Raw genomic sequence first — 21,273 nt, forward strand, 5'->3', positions numbered from 1 at the left:
TTGGCCGCCGCATTGATCGACGACAGGATGGGACGGTACGATTCTGGGAGCGACCCCAATATTATAGCGTAGAAGTCTTTTTCTTCGATGGAGGCGCCCATTCCCGCAAGGGACTCGCGGATGCGCAGCATCTCGCTGAAATGTGCACGTATGTCGCCGTTTTCTTCGCATCGCATCTCCTGAAGTCGACGACGGAGGTCGATTTGTACTAATTCAGTTTTGCCTTCGTGTATTTGACAGACCTCCTTCCAGACTTCGGATGCAGCCTCCAGCTTCTGTACCCGCAGCAGCAGACGATCAGTTATGCTGCTGAACACTTGTTGTTTTACCAGCGAATTTCGCTGGTAATAATCATCCAGTTTCTTATCCAGGTCATCGATCTCGGTCTGGGTAGGGACGGTGCCATCCTTCTTCGTTACGGCTCCAGTCTTGGGATCGACTAGGAACGGGATAGGTCGTACTGCCCGGCCGTCCACATAACGCATCAAACCTCTTGCTCCAATGGCCGTTAACGTACGTTCTTTGTATGTTATCCAGTTTGTGCCGTCTTCGGCTAACTTGGGAACGTTGAACAGGCTCGAACTGGTAGCGGGGAGCGTTGTGTCCATGACCGGGGCAGGGCTCATAACCTATTGAGAGTATAGCAGGGCGTTCATGCGAGGCTAGACAGGTAAGATCTCAGTATTCGGATTACGAATCTCTTTATTGACAAGTGTTTTTACCTAGACAGGTAAGCTACGGTATACGTTAGTACTTGTACTCAAACGTTACATTTTAGAAGACTTACATCTCAGTATTCGGATTACGAATCTGAGATGTTTCGATGGTGGATGGCTGCTTTTATATGGTGAGTGCGCCAGCTGGCCTTTTGATGAAAACATATACTAAAGGAATGAAAAAAGATAGCCGACGTTGACACGTCGTCTGGAATCTCCGTTTGGTGGCGCTCGCACCTCGAGCTGCCTTACTCTTCGGCCGTAGTCCCATATCCTCCTCTATCGGCCTTTCCGTCCTCAGGTTCTTCGGCTCTCAACATGTGCTACCAACGTTTAGGAGACCTGGTCACAGGTATACGTCAGACGTGACGAATGCACGCACAGACCAGTGGACTCGGCCTGGGCCGAGTGCGATCGTTGATTCAACTTGTTTAAACCTATCTAATTGTCCTCACTCAGGTCTCGTGGGAACGCAGATGAGGAGGATTTAGCCAGCGAAAAACGAGGACCCCGCTGCGAGTGCAAGGGGTCCCCAATACATTTGGGAAACGACCAATCCCAAACTCGAGACCGTAAAAGTACATGTGCTATAATTCCAGCAATTAAGGGAGGGAGGGAGGGAAAGATACGGTTTCAATAAGTAAAGTAATAAAGTAAAGAAATAGACTTAAGAATTAAATAGAGCCAAATGGATCCGCCGAATCATGGATAGAGCGACCATTAAACACGAGAGCGTGAAGCAAAGCTGGATTTTTTCGAACATAGATACGAAAGGCATCAGTAGACCATCTCCCCATAGCCTGAATGCGATCAGACGAAACTCCTGCAGCAGCGAGCGAGGTAGCTCCACCTGCCCGCAAAGAGTGACCTGATATAGAATCAGGGAAGCGCGCTCGAAGACGAGCAATAAACCACGCGCGAGTGGGAATTGACCCATCACTGCGCAGCCAAAGGAAGCTATTAAAAGGAAAAAACCAATCACGAGAGTTCAGGTAAGAACAGAAGGTTCCATGCGGATCAGCCGACTCGGCACGCTGAACCACAATGGTACTTCCTTCAAACTGAGAGTTGGATTTATGACGTCGAAGCACGAATGAATGATAAGAGTCGGTAATGATAACCGATGTGCGGAGTGAGACCTTCTCGAAAGTCTGAAGCCGACGGTTATCTGGCCACACCATTTCTCCTAGACAGAGAAGACCATAGAATCCGTCGAACAACATGGCGACAAAAAGAAGGTCATCGTGAGAGGGGGAATTTGCTAAAGCAGCTTTAGTGGTTTCCAAGTCGGTACGCGAAAGAGGGAGTTTTCGTCGAATAGGCACCCCAAACCGACGCTTAGCTCCCTTCAAGGTTCGCGACACCAAACGAGAACGCCGATTTTGTCGAACTTGCGGATAATACTCCTCAAGAACGCTACAGATTCCTGAGAGGTAGTTATTGACAGACCGGGGGTTGATATGAGCCGACATAAAGGTGACGAAGAGGGAAAGGGTGTCAGGTGTAGGATCCAGTGCGACGTGGTGAAGATCACAGAAAGTTACGTAAGAGTTAAGAGCCGAGGAATATGATTGGTTGGTTGACCTGTCAAGGGCCAGACCAAGATTAATAGACCGCTCATAGATGAGACGGTCTAAAGGCCAGGCAACCCGTGTGGGTTGCCGGGCCTCAACAGAAGAGTGAATTATTTTCCAGCTACCCCCAGCGCATTTCGAGGGGGCTGAAATGGTGTGATTCTGAGTCCCGGGGAGCATAACACTGCGTCACTCGCACGCCAATGAGAGAGGTGATCAGCGACAACATTATTGCTACCTGAGACGTGAAAAACTCGAAAGTCAACTCCGAAAACGAGGATAGTTTCAACCACATCCATGAGGAGGTGATTAAAACCCGGCCCTCCAGAGAGAGAGTTAAACATGAAGACGGTGTTGAGACTATCAGTGTAGACTGCTAGACGACTGTCTTCAGGAAGTCGAGTTACTGCATCGTGGATAGCCGAAGCGACACATAATGCTTCGGCAAAAAAGATGTCCTTCACAGGAGGACAATCCGGAAGAGGAGATTGAAATCCAAGATTGAGATCAGGGTACCAGAAACCTAGACCGGTTCCTGAGGCATCGCAGAAAACTTGCAAGGTGTCCGAGGATAGAGTGTGAAGTTGCCAAGAGATAGATTTAAACAAATAGATACCGTCAGAACGTTGGAGATGATAGGCGGCCCATAGCAACTCTTGAACGACACTGCGATTAATCCAAAGCAAACCTTTGGAGTTAGACTTTCCCTTGATCTTGGCGTAAACGGTGGATAATCCTGGACGCAGAAGAGGGCAAACATTGAGTGCCCAATTAAGCGAACCAGCAATGTGTTCAAATTCCTTGAGTGTCCGCTTATGCTTGTACCTCGCGAACTCGCGCAATTCTCGAACTAACCCCTTCTTCGAATCCTCTCGAAGAGAGATCTTCATGGCGTTCAGATCAACTTCAAACCCAATGACGGGCAGAGGCGAGCCAAACACCTGTTTCTTCTCCTCGTGGGGAATGCCCAGCTCATCCCATAGGAGGAGAAGTGTGACCATATCAGATGGAAGCATCTTGCGATACTTCCCGTAATAGGCCATATTGTGAACCTTACTGAAAGAGAAAGAATCGTCGACGTATATAAAGGCTTGAATAAGCCGGACAAAGACGGCAAGCCAAATGACGAGTGACATGAAGGCGTGGAATATCCGTTGTGATGCACGGCCTCCAAAAACGTTGGCACGATCGATTCGTCTTTCTCCCTCAAAGGTAACGACCTGTTTGATTTGCCAAAGCGGGTGCATTGGCATGTGACGGTATGCTTCTGAAACATCTGCCTTCCAGATCTGCAAGATGTCGTTGGGGTGATAACGTCGATATTCACGAATGGCATCACCAAGATCCTGGACGTTGTCCAATGTGACCCCGGCGATGTCCTCTTTGGCAATCATAGAGTTGAGAGAAAACTCTCCTGCGCTATGATTAGTGACAAGACGAAATTTACCTCCTTCCTTAGGCACGGCATGGATAGGCATACTGTACATTCCGGGAAGAAGATCGGGGCCAAAGTTAGCGGAATATCTTCCAATGTTTTCTTCCTTTGAGATTTGTCCTCGTAAGAAGTCTCGTTCTAACTGAGAAGATGGAGTTGGAGTTGGCACATCCCAAGTAGTTGGATATGTTCCAAGGTGAGTGTCAGCCCAGGGCCAAAAACCCTCGCGAAGTCCGAGAATGACCGAATGAACGAAAGGTTGATTGGGGTGATGTGCCAGAGTGAGGAGAGTTTCAAAGCGATCAATATTTATGGGAGTGGAAACTTGAAACAGATGGGGATTCTGAGCGATAGTTGAAAGAGCCGCATCATTTTGGAATTCTGAAATGGGAGGACGAGGAAGAGGTTCAGCAGATTCGGTCCAAAGAGCAGTACCGCTTATAGTTTTCGCCTCATCTCCCCATATCATTCGTCTACGAAACCTTTGCCCTTGAGCAATGGTTTCGTTAAGCTGTTTTTGCCAAAGGACAGTCGCTTCGCTTGTGTCCTCCCCGACAGCGACTACAGACGTGGAAGTGGGAACAGTCAGACGCGGATTTGTCGCAAGCTCCGCGATTCCAGTTATTGCAGGGCTCTCCCTTTCCCGAAGGTTCTCCTCGTCCTTTCTTTCCGAAGGCTGGTCCTTTTCCCACTGCTTTATCTCCCGCTGCGGAAGTAAGTTGGTGGAGCTCAGCATAGGCGACCATGCCGAGAGATGAGAGGTGGGTAACTTCGAGTCTTCGGAATTTAGAGAGGGAATCGAAGCGTAAGTACTTCTGCCCCTCGATTTTGAGGCGACAGGCCTTGTCGAAGTCGATAATTCAGGAATGTAATGCGTAGTGAACGTCGACGAAGAATCCGGATAAATACTGTTTGTATCCTCGTAGTTCAGACTCCTTCCAAGGCATGATGAACGTAAGTGCCTCAACCCATAAGTCGGTTGCGATGCTCCAATCGCCATAAGTTTTGACCTTATGGGTGGTTGTGGATTGCGACAAAGTGATTTCGAATCCTTTGCCAAGGGGTTGCGTTTGTTTGGGATCGATAGACGTTGAGTAGTGTCCGGAGAGAACTTTCTCCAGATCGGGTGCACGACCTTCGAGGAGAAGGGTCCATTGCGACAGCAGGAAGCTGGGACATCCCGGTGTTGCTGTGACCTGTCCTCTATAATATTTAGCGTCTTCGGTCCACTCTTCATAACATTGGAGAGTGAGTTCTTCGCCTCGTTTAGAGGAGACGTGACGATACTGTTCTGGGTCAAGCCATGGGTAGAACTGAGCCCGTTCAGGGGTAAGTTTTCTTCTTTTCCCTCTAAGGACATATTCATGGTCGTCCTCAGACTCCTCACTCTCCGCCTCTTCGGATCTCGCTCATCTGCGCAAACTTCTACACAACTTCCTTTCCTTTTCGACGGAGGATTCGCTTGGCTCTGGACTAGGGGCGCGGGATTGATTTCCCAATCTCCCTCCATCATTGTTGGTTCCTCCCTCATCTCCTGGACCATCGGAGGTGTGGTCGAGGAGGTCAAGGTAATGAATGAATCCAGGCTTGAAGTCGAGTTGGGTGAGGATAGAGGATTCACTGATAGCGGACTGGAGAATGAGTTGAATTTCCAGGAGAGCTTCTCCCTTGGAGATAACTCCCTTTCTGAAGTCTTCAACGAGCATAAGACATCTGCTGACGGAGTCTTGATTAAATTCATGTCGTTCCTCGGAAGAGGGGCCTGAAGAGAGTGTTTGGACGGTTGGGGCATTTTCAGACATGAGAAATATTTCGATGTATAATAAAAATCTGCGCAAAACGGTGGCTAGCGAGACGAACAAATTCGAGTGAGAATATGTTAATAATGAGAATGAGCAGCGTACCTAGCGAGACGAACAAATTCGAGTGAGAAGAGGTTGAGGAACCCTGTCACTCCGTCCCGCTAGACATAGACTGCCGGCTCCACTAAAGGAGGTGGCAATGAGGATTGCATAAGGCATAGTAGACATGCCGAACGACGCACGGGGCATCGGCCATAGAGGCAAAGAGACAGGCTCACAAACAAAGGTAAAGATCGGGTAGACCCGAGGGACTAGGCTGCTGAGGAGCACGCTCGTCCAATTACCCTTGTATAAATAAAGTTAAACTCGATAAAACTCGATGAAAGTTGATGTTGAACCGCAAATAGGGGTGTATATTAAGTTATCACCCACAATATTGAGCGAAATTTGAACTTCTGGTCGGGTAATACTGTGACGATCACTCGAGCCGTGTATCAAGTAGCAGAGAGCGTCTCGCTGCTAACCCTGCAGCGGAAGCGCAAAAAAACACACAACATGACAAACTTTGGATGTTCACAGTAGCCTCCCTTTATCGTCTGCATAGTATCCGGGTCAACAATATGGTAGATTGTAGTTTTGACAGTTGCGAATCGCGGTTACCTATCGAATGACGGGAGTGTATAAATAAAAATGTCGAATAAGAGCTCAGTGCTACGAGAGCTGGCAATTTGATAAGGTGGGTTCAACTCCCTTGTATAAGCTGACGCGCGCTCGCATAATAGTGGCTGGTCGACAGCCCCTCGATATAATTTGAGTACGGCTATTCTAGTTTCAAGGCTCAGTACTGTCTGGTCACCGTCAAGATGGCATAGCGCATTAGAATAGAGCTCGGGTCGCCATTATTACTGGTCACTCACGTTATTCAAACCTAGATACCCCACTTTCTGACCTAATAGCTTGCCATTAAACGTTGAGCAGGTGCCTAAAGTGGATTGGGACTGAGTGGTTGGTCGATACGATGAGCCGAGTTAGCTGAACGTTCGATGTTACCAGCCAAACGATCGGGATTCGGGAAGAAGCATTTTGAAATCCCGGTCACGTGATTAACGGAAGCAGTTGCGCGCATCTGAGTCTGACGCAGATTCAGTTGCCTGCTGAACACCGAGTCCAATAAATATTGGACTAGCCGGGATGGACAAAGGCCATGACCTGACAACCTTCTCAAGAACTATTTCCGCATCTTCTCTTAGAGGGCGATTAACGAAGTTAACCGGTGCACCATTGCGGCGTCCTGTAGCTGCCCTTCATGCTAGCATCGAGTGCGTATCAGATAGTTTGTTTATGTCACTGACTGATTGTATTATGGCATTCTACGACTTTAATTACTACGCCTCTTGTGCTATCCAGCTTTGTGCCAACCAAGATACCGCGGAAGAGGAGACTGCAGACTATGGTCGTTGCCGTGTGGTCGGTGTTGTTAGTTACGTCCTGCTTTGTGTTCCTAATGCTCTGGTACGTGCTACAATTCTCCGATATACCGTTTACTCGCTGAAATGAACACACCAAAGCTCCATACCAGCGTTATGGCCGTTCTTGGTCATGTACCTCATCTGGATTTTCTGGATAGACAAGAGCCCAGCATACGGCAACAGACTCGCTCCGTGGTTCCGGTCCCTGAAAATCTGGCAATATTTTGCAGAATATTACCCCGCGTCGTAAGTGTGGTTCTTCGTGCGTTATAGACAAAACCGTTTACGTCACCATCCATCTAGGCTCTTGAAGGTACGGCAGTGATTTGAGCTAACTTGCGTTCCGAATATTCAACCATGTGCTTAATGCAGGAGTGCGACCTACCCGCCGATCGCCCCTACGTGTTCGGGTACCATCCTCATGGTAGTCTTATCCCCTTTAGTCCTGAGCATCACTCATTTTGCGATTCAAACAGGCATAATTGGAATGTAAAGTGACATTCTCTTCTGCATCTTTGCATACTTCTTACTAATCTACCAGGGGCGCACTGGCTACCTTCGCCACAGAAGGTGAGTGTTTCACTTTCCCCACAGCATCAATATCTCAAATATCTTCTATCAGCCACCGGCTTCTCCAAAGCTTTTCCAGGCATTAAGCCACACTTACTCACGCTCACTAATAACTTCCACATTCCTTTATATCGCGAAGTTATCATGTCGCTTGGGATCAGCAGTGTCTCGCGAGAATCTTGCTCCAACATTCTCTCCAGTGGCCCGGGTCAGGCCATCACTATTGTAGTCGGAGGCGCTGCTGAGAGTTTGAGCGCAAGACCTGGTACGGCAGATCTAACATTGAAGCGCAGGTAAGCCTCGATACCGGACCATCACAAACTAGCGCCTGACAAATGGATCGTAGATTAGGTTTCATCAAGGTCGCGATCCAGCATGGGTGAGTTGATACAGGATTGATAGAAAATGTGATCGAAACATTTCTTCAGGGCGGACCTTGTACCTGTGTTCTCGTTCGGCGAGAATGATGTAAGTGTTGCATTCTTTTGCTACTCTGGATCGTCGACAACGTTTATTCAGATATATAATCAAATGCCAAACGAGAAAGGCACCACGATATATGTTCTACAAAAGAAATTCCAGAGCATGTTCGGGTTTACCCTTCCGCTTTTTCATGGGCGTGGTATGCTGAATTGTGAGTTTCAAACTTACTCGACTGGTGACCTTTCCTTGAATCATTTCTACTGCAGATAACTTGGGTCTGATGCCGTACCGACGACGGATTGTGTCAGTCAGTGAGTGCTATCTCTAACCTGATAACTTGTCAGGTGTCTCACTTCTGAATAGTCGGCCGACCGATTCATGTTCAACGCTGCGAAAAACCATCATTAGAGGAGATCGAAAGAGTGCAACGGTTGTATATCGAGGAATTGACCAGGTGGGTATTCCATGCCCCCTTCGTTGTCCGTGTCGAGCTTAGTTGTGTTCCATACAGGATATGGAACACTTATAAGGATGAATTTGCAAAGACACGCTTGAGGGAGCTCAGTATCGTTGATTAAAGTGGACGGACAAGATTGAGTTCTACCGATGTAATGACCGACTGGCTACGGCGAAAAACGATTGTATTGTTAGATTAAATATAGAGTTCCGAGAACCAGGGGACAGTGCGTTTTGCTGCCAAGGCTGGCCTGTCCGAGGCATTGGGGTAGGGTGAAGGCTTCAATACACCTTAAGGTCCCTAGTAATCATGGATCTCTAACAACTGTGAATCCTCAGCGGATATATTACAACGAGTACGTCAACATCCCATCAGATTTCTTCGTCATCAAAATATATCTCTTCCACAGGGAAGTCACCGACTGTGACTTTTGTAGGGCGTACGAACACTCCGTAGTTCGGACGACACGTAATATACTGCACTCCTTTGAGACTAGATATCCAAATGAGCATCGGCAAATAACACGAGGGTTCAAACTTACGGCCCATCATTCTTTCCCATCGGCTCATCATACTCGACACCGACCCAGAGTCCAGCAGCAAACTCAGTCTGACCAAAAAACCGAACTGCACCACGCTTATTAAAGCCCGGTTCTGTTGATTCTGCCTCGCAGCGTGATCCGATGGGGATGTTACCGCAGGTTCAGGAGTAGGTTCTGTTGAAGAGGGTGCAAAGCGCCTACTTTATGTCTTTGCTTGTAAGCCAACACGGAGTCTTTGAAACAAAGAGAATCAGAACCAGTTGTAAATAATAAGGAATGGCTGATTGATCACCGGTTCGTTGTGCGTACGCGTCGTCGCTGAGCTCTAACTTCTCTACTTGCGATACATCGGAGAGTTGACCCGTTAGGTTGTAGATACAAACCCTTCGACGTCGTTTACAGCCCGTAGTAAACGATGTGGAGAGGTTCGCATCTACAACCTACAACAAACGACGCCAACATATGCATAAACGACTGCTTTGTGAAGACTCGAACAGAAAATACCTTGATCGTCTGGAAATCCCGAACATCAAGCGGCTTAGCATCATGATCCAGCTGCGCGACGACCTGAGAATCGTCATCGCCATTGTGCAACAATATTTTCTGATTCTGAATGGGGATGCCTGTGATGAGCTCTAGTTTCGCCTAGATATTGGGTGGTGCACGAATCACGACTCGGACGACATGCGTGGTTGTCTTTGGTGTTCTGGAATCTGCAAGATGTGTTATGGTAGACTACACAACGTACGCAACCTTGAGCTACTCGATCGTCACGTGGAGGTCGAAGCGACGCTCAGAACGGGTATCTGGGGACATGACGAATAATTTGACGATGGATGTCATCTTGAGTAAGCATAGGCTACATATATTTCGTTAACTATGTACATAAACTGTCCCAGTCTATTCATCATACAATATCGTGAACTCAAATATTCGCTGTTCGGAACGCATAGGATCTACCACTAGTTCGAGAGATGGGAAAAGAGTGACATATTCTGCTCGTTGCTGAGCCGTCGTCCTCGCTCCACCGCCGAAGATCAAGCTTTCTAGGGGGCACTGTGACCGTTCAATGAACGCCTTGAATTCTTTGTGAGCCCATCCTCCTATATTGCTAACTTCGACGATGCGTAAATTCGGGAGCGTGACGCTGTCGAATAGCCCAAGAAGTCCGAACAAGACCGACCTCATATATAAATCGCCGGAAATGCGCAAGGATTGAAGTTTGTTGTGCGTCAATTGTCCTGAGGTCTCATTCGCCACCTTGAATACTCCAATCATCGTCAACGACGAAAGATTGGGACAAAGACGAAGCAAGCGGGGTAATCTAACTAGTCCCTCTACCGAAACCTCGAGATTTGTGAGACCGGCCCATGAGGGAGAATTGAGGCTAGTTAACGTCCGAAACTCAAGCAACACATCCAATAACCTGAGACTGCGCATGTTAGGCGGCAAATGCGTAATAGAGTCCTCGATATTGTCGAGAGCTGGTGCAGGATCATCACCGTCCGGGTATATAGCCAGCTCCTCGAGTCCGCCGAAGTCCGCCAGCACCAGTGGAAAGGAGCCGGCATCGGAGAATAATCCAACATGCAGTGAGGAAATTTGATTGACGTGTGGCTGGAGCAGGCTTCGCAGCTCTGTCCAGTTATTGTTATCACACTCGAGAGTCAATGACAGTTGACGTCCCCGTGATCGCTTAAGGTAGGATTCATAACAGAAAGCTCTCTGCTGCCAGTCGCCGTGCCCTATTTCCAATCGCAGCCTGCGCCATAAATTCGGCATGTTCACAGCAATCTCCCGCCATTGTCGACATACTGCAGTCAACTGCATGGGGGCTAGATCTGGCGCGGGCGCCCAGTTTGCATCTTCTGGGATGCAGTAGAGGAAGATTTCAGCGAGGATTTCGGTGGGCAGGCGCCCGATAGGCGATGAAGATCCCCTGGGAGGACCGATGGACTGCACAATCTTGGCCATCTCTTGGACGAGTTGCCAGTAACGATAGTTGACATGGTTTGGGATTGTGGCCTCCTCAGGCTCCATGTCGTCTACATGCGACTGCTGAAGTAGATGTTTGTTCAGACGCTAACACCTTCAAAATAAAGTACTTACAAGGCGACTAATGGTGCCCGAGATGGCTGATGAATCGGTGTTTGATTGCATATTGACACGAAGGAGGTTGAGATGTGAAGATGGAGGTCGGAAATGATTCTGACGTTCGGCCAACAATTGCGTCCCTATTTAAACTACAACGTTTCGCAAACCATAGGTCTACAACAAACATGCCTTGCTATTGTAGTTTTCGTAGCGGGTCTTGCTTGAAACACCGACCATCCACACCTGGAGACTTTGCATTGTTGCAAAGAGGGTCAGTGCGCACGCCTGTAGAATTTGTGGAAGGGTGACTTCAACATACTTAGTCGGCACTACTAGGTCATCCGGGAATTTTGTTTTGTTTGACCGTTGTGGAGCTGTGACCTTTATTCACTAGTATTGTGTTTTTAGTTTGATAGGTGCGAAGGTACTCACAATATCAGGCTCTGAGTCTCCTCCCCACATTCCTACCGATCGTACTAGTATGTACGCACTTAAGGGCCGATTCACTTTTCGTCAATCACGTCTCCTCCACTACATTCTTGAATTGAATCTTGCTAATGACGCACCTGAATTTAAACAGAGTCATGCTCTCAGGCTTGTTCAAGCGACATTAATATGACATCCTCAGTTTTGATGTAACCTCGTGGAAAGTGAACCTGAAGCGAAGCGAATTGACGAGTGTCTATGGGCCCCGAGTTTCCCAATGGTTGACAATGCGAACCGGTCGTTCACCATTGGTCCATAAGTAATTGGATTGGGAGGTGGATCTAGTAATTAGTCGGTCCGCCCATAATTATGTAATGTATTTTAAGTCATGTTGTTCAGAACTGTGCCGACCAACTCAACTTTTTTTCGTAGGAACGAAGCAAGTAACATGTAACAGCCCGAGGCGAAGCGAAAATCGTGAGGCCATCTGCCTTTAAAATCCCTGCATGCACGCTATGGGCTTGCATTGCTCACTGCAACAAGCTCCATGATATTCACTTCCCGCTTCACCATTCTTGCCCTGCTCACCCTCCTCGCTGGTGCCAACGCGGAATGCGCAGTGTGCCAAGAAGTGTTGTATGTCGACGGTGTATTGACCTACAAGCTAGTCAGGATCTACGAGGATTCTGAAAACGGGTTCAAGAAGTGCATGTAAGTCCCACTCACATTTTCATCGAGAAGGGTGACTGACGGTCCGGCAGCTACGTGGATAAGAAGAACGACGTGATGACCTGCGAGTATGCGGTACGTGTTTTTTGGATGCTGAGCAGCTCATCGTTCTCATTTGACTCGTTGGATGGTCATCAGGATGACGGCATGTTACAAGATGGGGGTTCGGGGTGTCCGAAAGTATCAAAGGAGGAGAACTATGCAGGATGTGATGTCGAATAGGCTCGACGAGAGGATCAACATTGGTCTGCAGAAAGTTGGGTATATCAATAGATTTCGTCTGCGTCAAAAATTCTCTTCATACGTGTTTCGCCTGGACCAGTTTGTGGCAATCAATCGCCTCGAGCATCTCGAGACAATGAGTGCTCCTCCAGGCCCATCAGTCAGCGTCTCAAATTCAAACCTGGGCGAGTCCGTCCATCCACTATTTGGAAGAACGAATAGTGACAGAATAGAAACTGAAAGTGACGCACGTGCATATCTCTGAGTTCACTCGTATGAGGTCCAGGGGAAGTCGAAGCAGATGCGTAGCTTCTGGCATCAGGTAGCGTAACACTTCGAACATCTCCATCTTACTTATCCCATTTCTTTTCACCTCATAGCGGCAGATATCGTGTGCCACCATACCCTCACCAAAACAGCTACGAACGATACTTGTGAGATTGCCCTCAAGTTACACATCACCGCCATTTGACTAGCATCCCCAAAGGATAATAAATGTGGCTGTGCGCAAAGTATGACTTCGCCAGTCTAAATGTATGTCCATCGGGTGAGGTATAGCTGTCGTTTTTCACAACTATCGTCACACCCGATAGCATATCCGTTAGGCACTGTACCGAAGGTGGTCGAGCTTGCCAGTGTAGGATAGAATGAGCGCTGTGGACGGTGAGGCGAGCTGACTCTTTGAGGCAGTGTCATATTGCCACATGAATGGGCAGCCTAGGTCGAAAGAATGTTTGGAAATGTAGGTCGAGCTCGGGTTTATGTAGCACCCCATAGCGGAGTGATTCGTGCGGGTGAATCAGGTGCACATAGTTCTCAGGGTAGCATGGGACGGAGGCGGATCGACGGGAGAAGCCGATTGTTTCTTCTACAGCACTTTGAGAAGTATTAGATTTATCAGTACGAGCAGATGCGGTGGATTCGGTTCATGTCTACTTGGTGATGTTGAGTACATGTGGATGGGAGGAAGAAGTTGACTTTGTTATGCAACACCTTACAATTCTTGAGAAGCTGCGCTCGAATCCGACGATTAACGTTTGTCGTTGAAGACTGTAGAAATAGACACACTAAACGCGTCTGGACAGTTTTTGACGCCTAGCCTGAGACTCTGGAGCGCCCACCACAAGTCCAGCTGGACTTATCTCATCTTTGACGCCCATGAGTGACGTGCAAAGACCAACAACTCAAGTCGCCGTCACATGATGTTTTGACACCTCGAAGCTCCGAATTCCAGGGCCCAGACTCCAGAGCCTGGTCATGTTATCTTATCTTTTGGACTTTCGTACTTGATTCACGGAAATGAGAGACTGGATGCGGACCTTTCTCGTTTTCTGTGTTCTTCTCGGTTGGTCGATAATGCCTATTAACCCTCAGTTACTCGGTAAGTTAGAACATTCTCAGAAAGTACTCGAGACACCGCCATCGGGACATCCAACTCCTGCTAAGCTCCCATCTCGCAACCCAACCCGCTCCTTCTGGATCGATTCCTCCCCGGACGCAAATCCACTCGCTCGCCATGGCAGTCAAGATCCTCTGCCTAGCAAGGCAGACGTCTGCATTATCGGGGCTGGTATCACTGGCGTTGGCGTGGCGTACCACCTTATCGAACTCTTGAATAATGCCTCGCTTTCTGTCAAACACCCGCTCAGCATCGCGATACTCGAGGCAAGAGATTTCTGTTAGTCTGACCCATGCTTATCGTGAGTTTATCGCACTGTACTGACTCGTTTCAGGCTCAGGAGCGACTGGTACGTGGAGTACTACGCGTTTCTTTAGTTCTTCGTGCGGAGAATGTTGTTTGCAGGAAGGAATGGTGGACATCTTACGCCGGCCGCTTTCCTCGAGTTTGCTCAGCGTCAGGCATTATTCGACACGGTTGAGGCCATCAAGTCATACAAATTCGAACAACACACCGCTTCTCTGCTTGTCAAAATAATAGAGGAGAATGGCTGGGCAAGCGATGTTGACCTAGTAGAAGGTGGACACATAAATCTCTTGTTCACAGAGAAGGAAGCAGAAAACGCGCACAAAGACTTTGATACGGCAAGTCAAGCGCAGCTCAATCTAGATGGTGTGGAATGGCTCTCGAAGGAGGAACTCGAGGAGGTGCTTGTTCTCGCTAGTCATAATCTCGACAGTCTGATTCAGCCCGCTCATTACCAGGAATATGGTGCACCTTACTCAGGATTCCGCGAGCCAGGAAATAATGTCTGGCCACTAAAACTCGTCACGAAGCTGTACCAGCATGCTCAAGCACACGCTGGACAATACGCCTCCCTAAGCTTGCACACTCGAACACCGGTGACTGCAGTCACACATGAAACGACCGATAATTCATCCACTTATACAGTCGTGACGAACAGGGGTAGCATATCGTGCTCCCGCGTTGTCCATGCCACGAATGCGTACGCCTCTTATCTCCTTCCCTTCCTAGCGGGTCCAAATGGGATTATACCAACTCGGGGACAAGTCATGGCCACCCGTGCTTCTGTCGGTACAGATCAAATCAAAATACCGAGCTGGAGCGCAAACGAAGTAAGCCATTCCATTCTAGCCTGTCTTGTCGTGACTAATATCTCTTCTAGGGATTTGCATACTGGTTCCCCAGACCCGTAAAACACGACACCGAAAAACCATTGATCATCATTGGTGGTGGCCGGGAAGCTGTGGGACCCCGATACGAGCTATATGTGGACGATGACTCTGAAACGCACCCTCTCGTTGGGAAGGTGCTTCGCGAGTTCTTACCATCTATATTCGAAGGTAAATATGACCCCCTTTCGGAGCCTGAGATGGAATGGGTAGGTACTCTTTTTCCCTGGGTGAAGATATCCCTGACGAGGGTTTAGACTGGTATTATGGGCTTCACGAAGATGGGGGACCCGTTTGTACGTCCAAGCGATTTTGGCAACTACTGTGGTTGATGTGTCCCTCGCCAGGTTGGGTCTGTAGCAGACCTACTCGTAGCCGATCCAAACAGAGAGCTGTATAAGAAACAGTACATCGCCGCAGGATATACCGGCCATGGAATGCCGCGCGCATTTGGATGGTAAGTCTTATATTGTACAGCTAAATCAACATAAATGACATGGTTTCCAGCGCCGAAGTCCTTGCGCAAATGATTCTGGCTGAGATTTCTGATAAAAAGTGGAAGGAGCCAGATTGGCTTCCCCAGCGTTATCTGACATGGAATAGACGAGTCGAGTAAGATCTTACGGAGCATGACGTTGGGAATATGGAAAGACTAGTTATCAAGGAACTCATTTTCGAGTGCGACAGCACCAACCTCTGTAAATGATGTCCAAGCAGCAAGGGATATCAGGTGTAGGGCCTTCGCAATGATTGGAATTATACCACGAGTGTAGGGCTATAATTCAATAAGGACTTCGTGCAACAGTTGCCAGTACTCAGCACGTGGTTTCTTTTCCCTTCTACTAGCTGCTTGTGACACTCCAGCAAGCGCCGGCGCCCTGTGGGCAGCCTGCCATCTTTCTGATCTTATTTTCTTCCACAAACTCCGATAAGCTCAGATGGCTCAGATACTTACTATATGCATCTGCATGCAATGAAGGCAAGTCTGGCGGCGAAGCCGGCAATGAGTAGAAAGCACCCGAAGATGTTATAGCACCGCTCTTTCAAGCTTACTCGTGTAGGATTTCCACCGTTGTGAACTTGTCAAGTTTCTAGAACCTGGTCTCCATGAAGGGCCAGTTTGTGGAACCGTGCATTCGTTGCTCGTACCTTACTGGATAGCTCAACTCCGGAGTAAAATATCAGGATGGTGCAGCTTGACAAAGGCGTCTGGTCTGACATGAAGGAAGATAAATGTCTCACAGCTTCACTTTCCCAGTTGCGAGTCATTCCTTGGTAAAACAGTGAATATTTTCCCTTATACAAAAGTTCATTGTTTAGCCCTGCACAGAACCTTCCCCGACCCAACAACAAACTATATATTGTGCCGTCAGTCATGGCATCATGAATTATAAGACAGGGATAGAACTCACTGTTGCGACGTGTCAGTAACTCTGGCTGAAACTACTCTTCAGAGGTGTACTGACAGATTCCCTATGAGTATTACAAAGGGTGAGCCATGATGGCGAATGAAACAAACGATCCATACTCACCTGCCTACAAGTAAAAAAGCTACCGCAGCAATCCGTGGTGTATGTGCAAGACTGGTATAGATTGCTGCATGAATTAACACTGGCGGGCAAAGATACTGTCAAAGCAAAAATGACAGCGAGGGTGGAGAAATGCATTTCTGATACGCGATCTGATCTCGAATGATGACTTTGAGGTGAGTAGACATGGTGAGATGCAGGCTGGCCTTTATATCCTACGCATACTAGGAACGTGACCTTGGCAGTCCTTATACCAAATTGGCAAAATAGTGATGCCTGGCGGATGACAGGGCGTCGCAATGTGAGTCTATTCATAACCTCATAGTGCTCATCGGATAAACGATTCAGAATTTAACAACACACAATATTGAATGCATCCTAAGTGACGAAGTGACTGCGTTGTACACAAGGCCAATGGAATAGTGAGTCCACGTGTTGATCACAGTTGAAATACGAATATTGTCAACCGCCGCGGGTGGCGGCCAATGCAGAAGACATCTCGGGAGATCTAGCCCTCCGTGGAAAGAGTACTTGCCTTGCATACTGCATTACAGCTTGGAGCCGTTTTCCTTGCAGGTCGAAAAAGCACTAGACCCACATTATCTAGGATGAAGGAAGCCGCGATAGGCATGGGGTCCCAGGGTGTTGCTTGACCTATCGTTTAGTGAATTGCGGCATAGTTGTGTATTTCAAAATCAAACACATGGTATTGAACTCCTCTAAGCCGCACAAAAGGATACCACTTTGCTGGCCGTCGTCCTCTGAGTTGTGTTAGAACTTATCTAGATACTGGAATGAAGGTCCAAGATGTACAATTCAACAGCCAATCTGGCAGGATCCTCATCATAAGCAAATCATAAGTGCAAAGTGACTGACCCGGATTTGTTGAAGCTCGCCTTTCACATGTGCACAAGTGGATGGTGCCATGTCGAGACCCCGTTTATACCATATTTATCCTTCGCCACACTATGAGGGCCAGGTGAAATTGACGCGGCCCTGCCGCAGTCGTGACGCGCCTGTGACGCAAATTGAGTACACTTGTTATTGATGGCTTGGGCTGATCTCATGATAAACTATCCTATCAACAGCTTCGTGGCTGACATTGACCTCGAGTGTCTGACCGCACTAGTCTAAGCAAGGATATTCGAGGATTCCGAAGAAGCAGGACCTGCAGGCAACCAGCAGTGGGGTTTGAATGCTGGCCAACATCACAGGCGATGGAATGTGTATCTCGGAATTTCTGCTGAATGGGTTTCTGGAAGAGATTATAGCGAGAGTGAACTTGAAGTGAAGAAGACATTACCTGCTCCGTTCAATAGATATCTAACTTATGTGATTGATAACACGGCCCCTTATTCAGTGATAACTCTGATGCTACATGTTTGAAGTCTGCAGACGAGCTATCCAAAGGTTCCTTCTCTGCCGGCTGAAGAATGTCTGCCCGTTAAACGTCGATGTCACGGTGCTCCACAGGCTCGAAGGGTCCAGAAAGGGAGGAAAAGAAATTCAAGCTCAAGACTCGTCGGTACCGCGTTACATGAGCGTCACGCCACGTTACGGCCGCGTCACGACCGCGGCAGGCGGTGGGCACTGGGCAGGACCGCGTCTTAGTGTACCGTGGATAACTATTGAGTTATCCACCCGCGTGGATATCCACCTAGTTATCCACGTGAGTAACTAGGTGGATAACTCAAAGCCAAAATCAATAGGGTGGATTATGTGAATAACTCAAAAAACAGTGTATGTGCACGGGGTCACATTAAATAACATTAAATACACTTAAAAAGCTTAATTGTTGAACATTGCAAGTCTACAGGCTTGTTTTGGCGGATCTTCATGCGATGTCAAGCAATGTTTATTTGGTCTATGCGCTTTTCGTAGCTTGGTGTCTTTGTTTGTATTTGTACAAACTCATCCTACTTTCTAGGTTTCGATCTACGGACTCGGTATCCTCTTTCTACTGAAACTACAACGTGATGGGACTTCGTTGGATGCGTTTGTTAGTTTGCTTGTTTGTTTGTTTTGGGCGAAAGCCCCGCAGGGGCTTTCCGGCCCGAAACATGGGTCCGTGCCTAAGGCGTCAGGTGAGCTGAGGGTGGGTTGGGTCCGATCAGTTCACTGAATTTCTGGACGCGATATTCTATGGCAGCGTACGTCATGCGTCGGACAAACTTTCTTCAGATTGAATTTGTCACTATGGTCAATGTTATTTGCCGTTTTCTAGGTGAGTTTGTCCGCACACTGATCGGGGAGTGGCGGGCGGGTGCAAAAGATGAAGCTAGAGTAGTGAGCTTTTGACGAAAGTGTCTCAGCTGCGAGGTGGGCAGAACCAAGAGGTGCTACGCCACCTCGCTTATTTTGCGCTTAGACTTAATTCTAGGCCTGCCTCGTGCCTCGGCCGGCCTAGCCCGCCATCTATGCGCTTTTCGTAGCTTGGTGTCTTTGTTTGTATTTGTACAAACTCATCCTACTTTCTAGGTTTCGATCTACGGACTCGGTATCCTCTTTCTACTGAAACTACAACGTGATGGGACTTCGTTGGATGCGTTTGTTAGTTTGCTTGTTTGTTTGTTTTGGGCGAAAGCCCTGCAGGGGCTTTCCGGCCCGAAACATGGGTCCGTGCCTAAGGCGTCAGGTGAGCTGTGTTCCCATGTATTAGGAGAACTACGACGCACTCAGCGAAGCTTGGGGCCCTTTCAACTAGGAGAAGTGCTTCTTTTCACCGGACTGGGGGGATGGTGTATCGCGTGAAAGGTTCCAGTACTGGTGATGCCTGAATGTAAGGTGCGAGAATCACAGCATGCTCTCTGAGATATAGTGTGAACGCTTCGCTAGACCACCTTCCCATCGTTTTCACGACTTCGAAAGGCACTCCGCGCAGAAGATACTCCAACGTTCCCCCAATCCTAAGTCCGTGTCCTTTTAGTTCCGGTAGGTTTGCTGCCGCTGTTGCTGATGCTATTCTTTTCAATAGTTCTTTCTTCGATAAAGGACGCAGTCCTTTGGCGTGTTTCCACGCGAATAGGTGCGCATCACTGTTTGCTGGATTGATTCTCAAGTGATTTTCCAATGCAGCGCTAGGGTCTGACGGCCCTTCCTGCATTGCCCAATATGCGTCCTCTCCTTCGTTTGGAGAACATTTAGTGCATGGTAGGTGGAATTTCGTAACTGGCAGACCGTTGCGGTCTGCTGTTTTGGATACGCCGGATCTCGTTATATGTTTCTTCGGATCGAAATTCCTTGATTGCATTTACCGTGAACTCTCCTAACCTTGCTATTGCATAAAAGGTCGTCGTCAAGCACGCGAAAATGGCCGCATCTAGTGGTGAATTGAGGTCTAGGTGCTCGCGAATGATGGCTAAGTAAGCGGGTGTGAATGGTAGCCGTTTAGGACGCTTGGACGACTCAGGCGCTGCCGCCGCAGCTCCATCTAGCACCGCTTTTAACTCATTGGGTGGGATCAACCAACTCCTTCCATGAAGTAAGTGCCAGGCTTTTAGACCTGCCGCGTAGTTAGCTAACGACGATCCGGAGTAGGACCCTGCGCAACTGCAGAGAAAATCTAGGAGGAGACTGCGAGCAACTGGACATCTGTGCTCTTCCGCGATTCTGTTTGTGTCACAGAACACATGGAACACCAGCAAACCCGCCCCATACGTTTCTTTCGTCGATTGCGCCCATGACGACCCGATGACGTCAAGGATTCGTTCCAACTGCGCCTCCGAAATTTCGTGTCTAGGAGACTGCGGGGTTACCGCTATTTCTTGTCTTGTACTATCTCCCGCTGGTAACCACAGCCTTAGTCGGTCTCGCGCAAGACAATGTGGGCGCAGGGTAGAAGGTTTGGGTGTCAAATTAAGTCTATAGTTCTGGGGAATGGGGGAGGGGGAAGTATCTGTTACATTTGGTAGCGGTGCTCCGAATCGTGAGTTCTTATGTTTCGTTATCGTTGAGCGCGCTACTGATGAAGCTTTCTTCTTCGGAACGGCTTTCTCTTGCTCGTTCGTCAGCTTGCTGTCTGAGCAGCTTGCGGTTGATAACTTTAGCTGCTGGAGTGGAGTAATGGCCATCGCGCAGGAGGCGGAGCTCTGTGGCAGACAGCGGTTCTGTAGCGTCGATGAGGAAGGTACCAAGCTCTGTTGGAAGGCTGATTGGGGGAAGAAGAAGGCTTGTTGGTCCGTATACTCCTCTGGATGGTTCATCCGCTGGGTTGGAAGCGCTTGGGACGTATGTAGTGACGACGTCGTAAGGGTAGGGTAGAGTGTGAATAAACTCGTTGATTCTATGAAAGACTTCGTTGACTTCTCGGTTTCTGTGTCTCCTCTTCCACCATCCTTCAACGACGCCCGTGTTGTCTCCATGGACGACGACGTGCCTGCCAATGCTAGGCAGAGAGGTGAGAGTGTATACGAGGAGTTCGAAAGCCACTGCCTCCGCCCATCCGATGTCTCGTTGACCATTGTGTGTTTTCCACCCTGGGATTAACCTCCAGGCCCTCCAGTAGTTACCTATTACAATGCCTATTCCAATTCCTGAGCTCGCGTCTGAGAATGCGAGAGGATTTTCGAGTTTGAGAGATGGGTAAATTGCTCGTTTTACACCGCCGGACTGAAGTAGCCTAGCCCACCATTCTAGATCCTTCGCCACCCTGCTTCCTGCTCGATGCGGAAGGAAGGGCTTAGCGCCGCAGTGGG

General features: G+C 48.4%; 5 protein-coding genes across 5 annotated transcripts; 4 read left to right on the plus strand and 1 right to left on the minus strand.

Moving 5' to 3' along the window:
- Positions 1-4,469: 4,469 nt before the first annotated feature.
- Positions 4,470-5,491, plus strand: F5891DRAFT_982894 (uncharacterized protein; the record flags this gene model as incomplete). The annotated part of the gene is made up of 5 exons (XM_041377268.1): positions 4,470-4,530; positions 4,657-4,679; positions 4,847-4,973; positions 5,027-5,054; positions 5,104-5,491. 5 exons carry the CDS (start codon positions 4,470-4,472, stop codon positions 5,489-5,491), a joined length of 627 nt encoding a protein of 208 aa, XP_041222661.1.
- A 1,197-nt stretch (positions 5,492-6,688) lies between these two features.
- Positions 6,689-8,721, plus strand: F5891DRAFT_1050260 (diacylglycerol acyltransferase-domain-containing protein). The gene is made up of 14 exons (XM_041362441.1): positions 6,689-6,846; positions 6,935-7,039; positions 7,096-7,242; positions 7,300-7,309; positions 7,369-7,420; positions 7,473-7,485; positions 7,538-7,566; positions 7,619-7,859; positions 7,913-7,945; positions 7,995-8,034; positions 8,086-8,200; positions 8,256-8,300; positions 8,353-8,443; positions 8,501-8,721. Exons 1-14 carry the CDS (start codon positions 6,719-6,721, stop codon positions 8,565-8,567), a joined length of 1,116 nt encoding a protein of 371 aa, XP_041222662.1. The 5' UTR covers positions 6,689-6,718; the 3' UTR covers positions 8,568-8,721.
- Positions 8,722-8,817: 96 nt separating this feature from the next.
- Positions 8,818-11,147, minus strand: F5891DRAFT_1192264 (uncharacterized protein; the record flags this gene model as incomplete). The annotated part of the gene is made up of 8 exons (XM_041367583.1): positions 8,818-8,938; positions 8,988-9,112; positions 9,189-9,220; positions 9,280-9,427; positions 9,492-9,632; positions 9,762-9,846; positions 9,901-11,042; positions 11,097-11,147. 8 exons carry the CDS (start codon positions 11,145-11,147, stop codon positions 8,818-8,820), a joined length of 1,845 nt encoding a protein of 614 aa, XP_041222663.1.
- A 2,481-nt stretch (positions 11,148-13,628) lies between these two features.
- On the plus strand, positions 13,629-15,884 carry F5891DRAFT_1050269 (FAD dependent oxidoreductase-domain-containing protein). Its single transcript, XM_041362442.1, has 8 exons — positions 13,629-14,136; positions 14,192-14,206; positions 14,263-14,564; positions 14,622-14,993; positions 15,044-15,259; positions 15,308-15,346; positions 15,398-15,507; positions 15,558-15,884. The coding sequence occupies exons 1-8, from the start codon at positions 13,758-13,760 to the stop codon at positions 15,664-15,666; spliced, it is 1,542 nt and encodes a 513-aa protein (XP_041222664.1). The 5' UTR covers positions 13,629-13,757; the 3' UTR covers positions 15,667-15,884.
- A 1,835-nt stretch (positions 15,885-17,719) lies between these two features.
- On the plus strand, positions 17,720-18,100 carry F5891DRAFT_1050280 (uncharacterized protein; the record flags this gene model as incomplete). The annotated part of the gene is made up of 3 exons (XM_041362443.1): positions 17,720-17,889; positions 17,940-17,989; positions 18,012-18,100. Coding segments are annotated over 3 exons (309 nt in total), but the record flags the coding sequence as incomplete, so codon positions are not given.
- Between the last annotated feature and the right edge of the window lie 3,173 nt (positions 18,101-21,273).

Source organism: Suillus fuscotomentosus, assembly GCF_016647785.1.
Source record: "Suillus fuscotomentosus strain FC203 chromosome Unknown F5891scaffold_49, whole genome shotgun sequence".
Lineage (NCBI taxonomy): Eukaryota > Fungi > Basidiomycota > Agaricomycetes > Boletales > Suillaceae > Suillus > Suillus fuscotomentosus.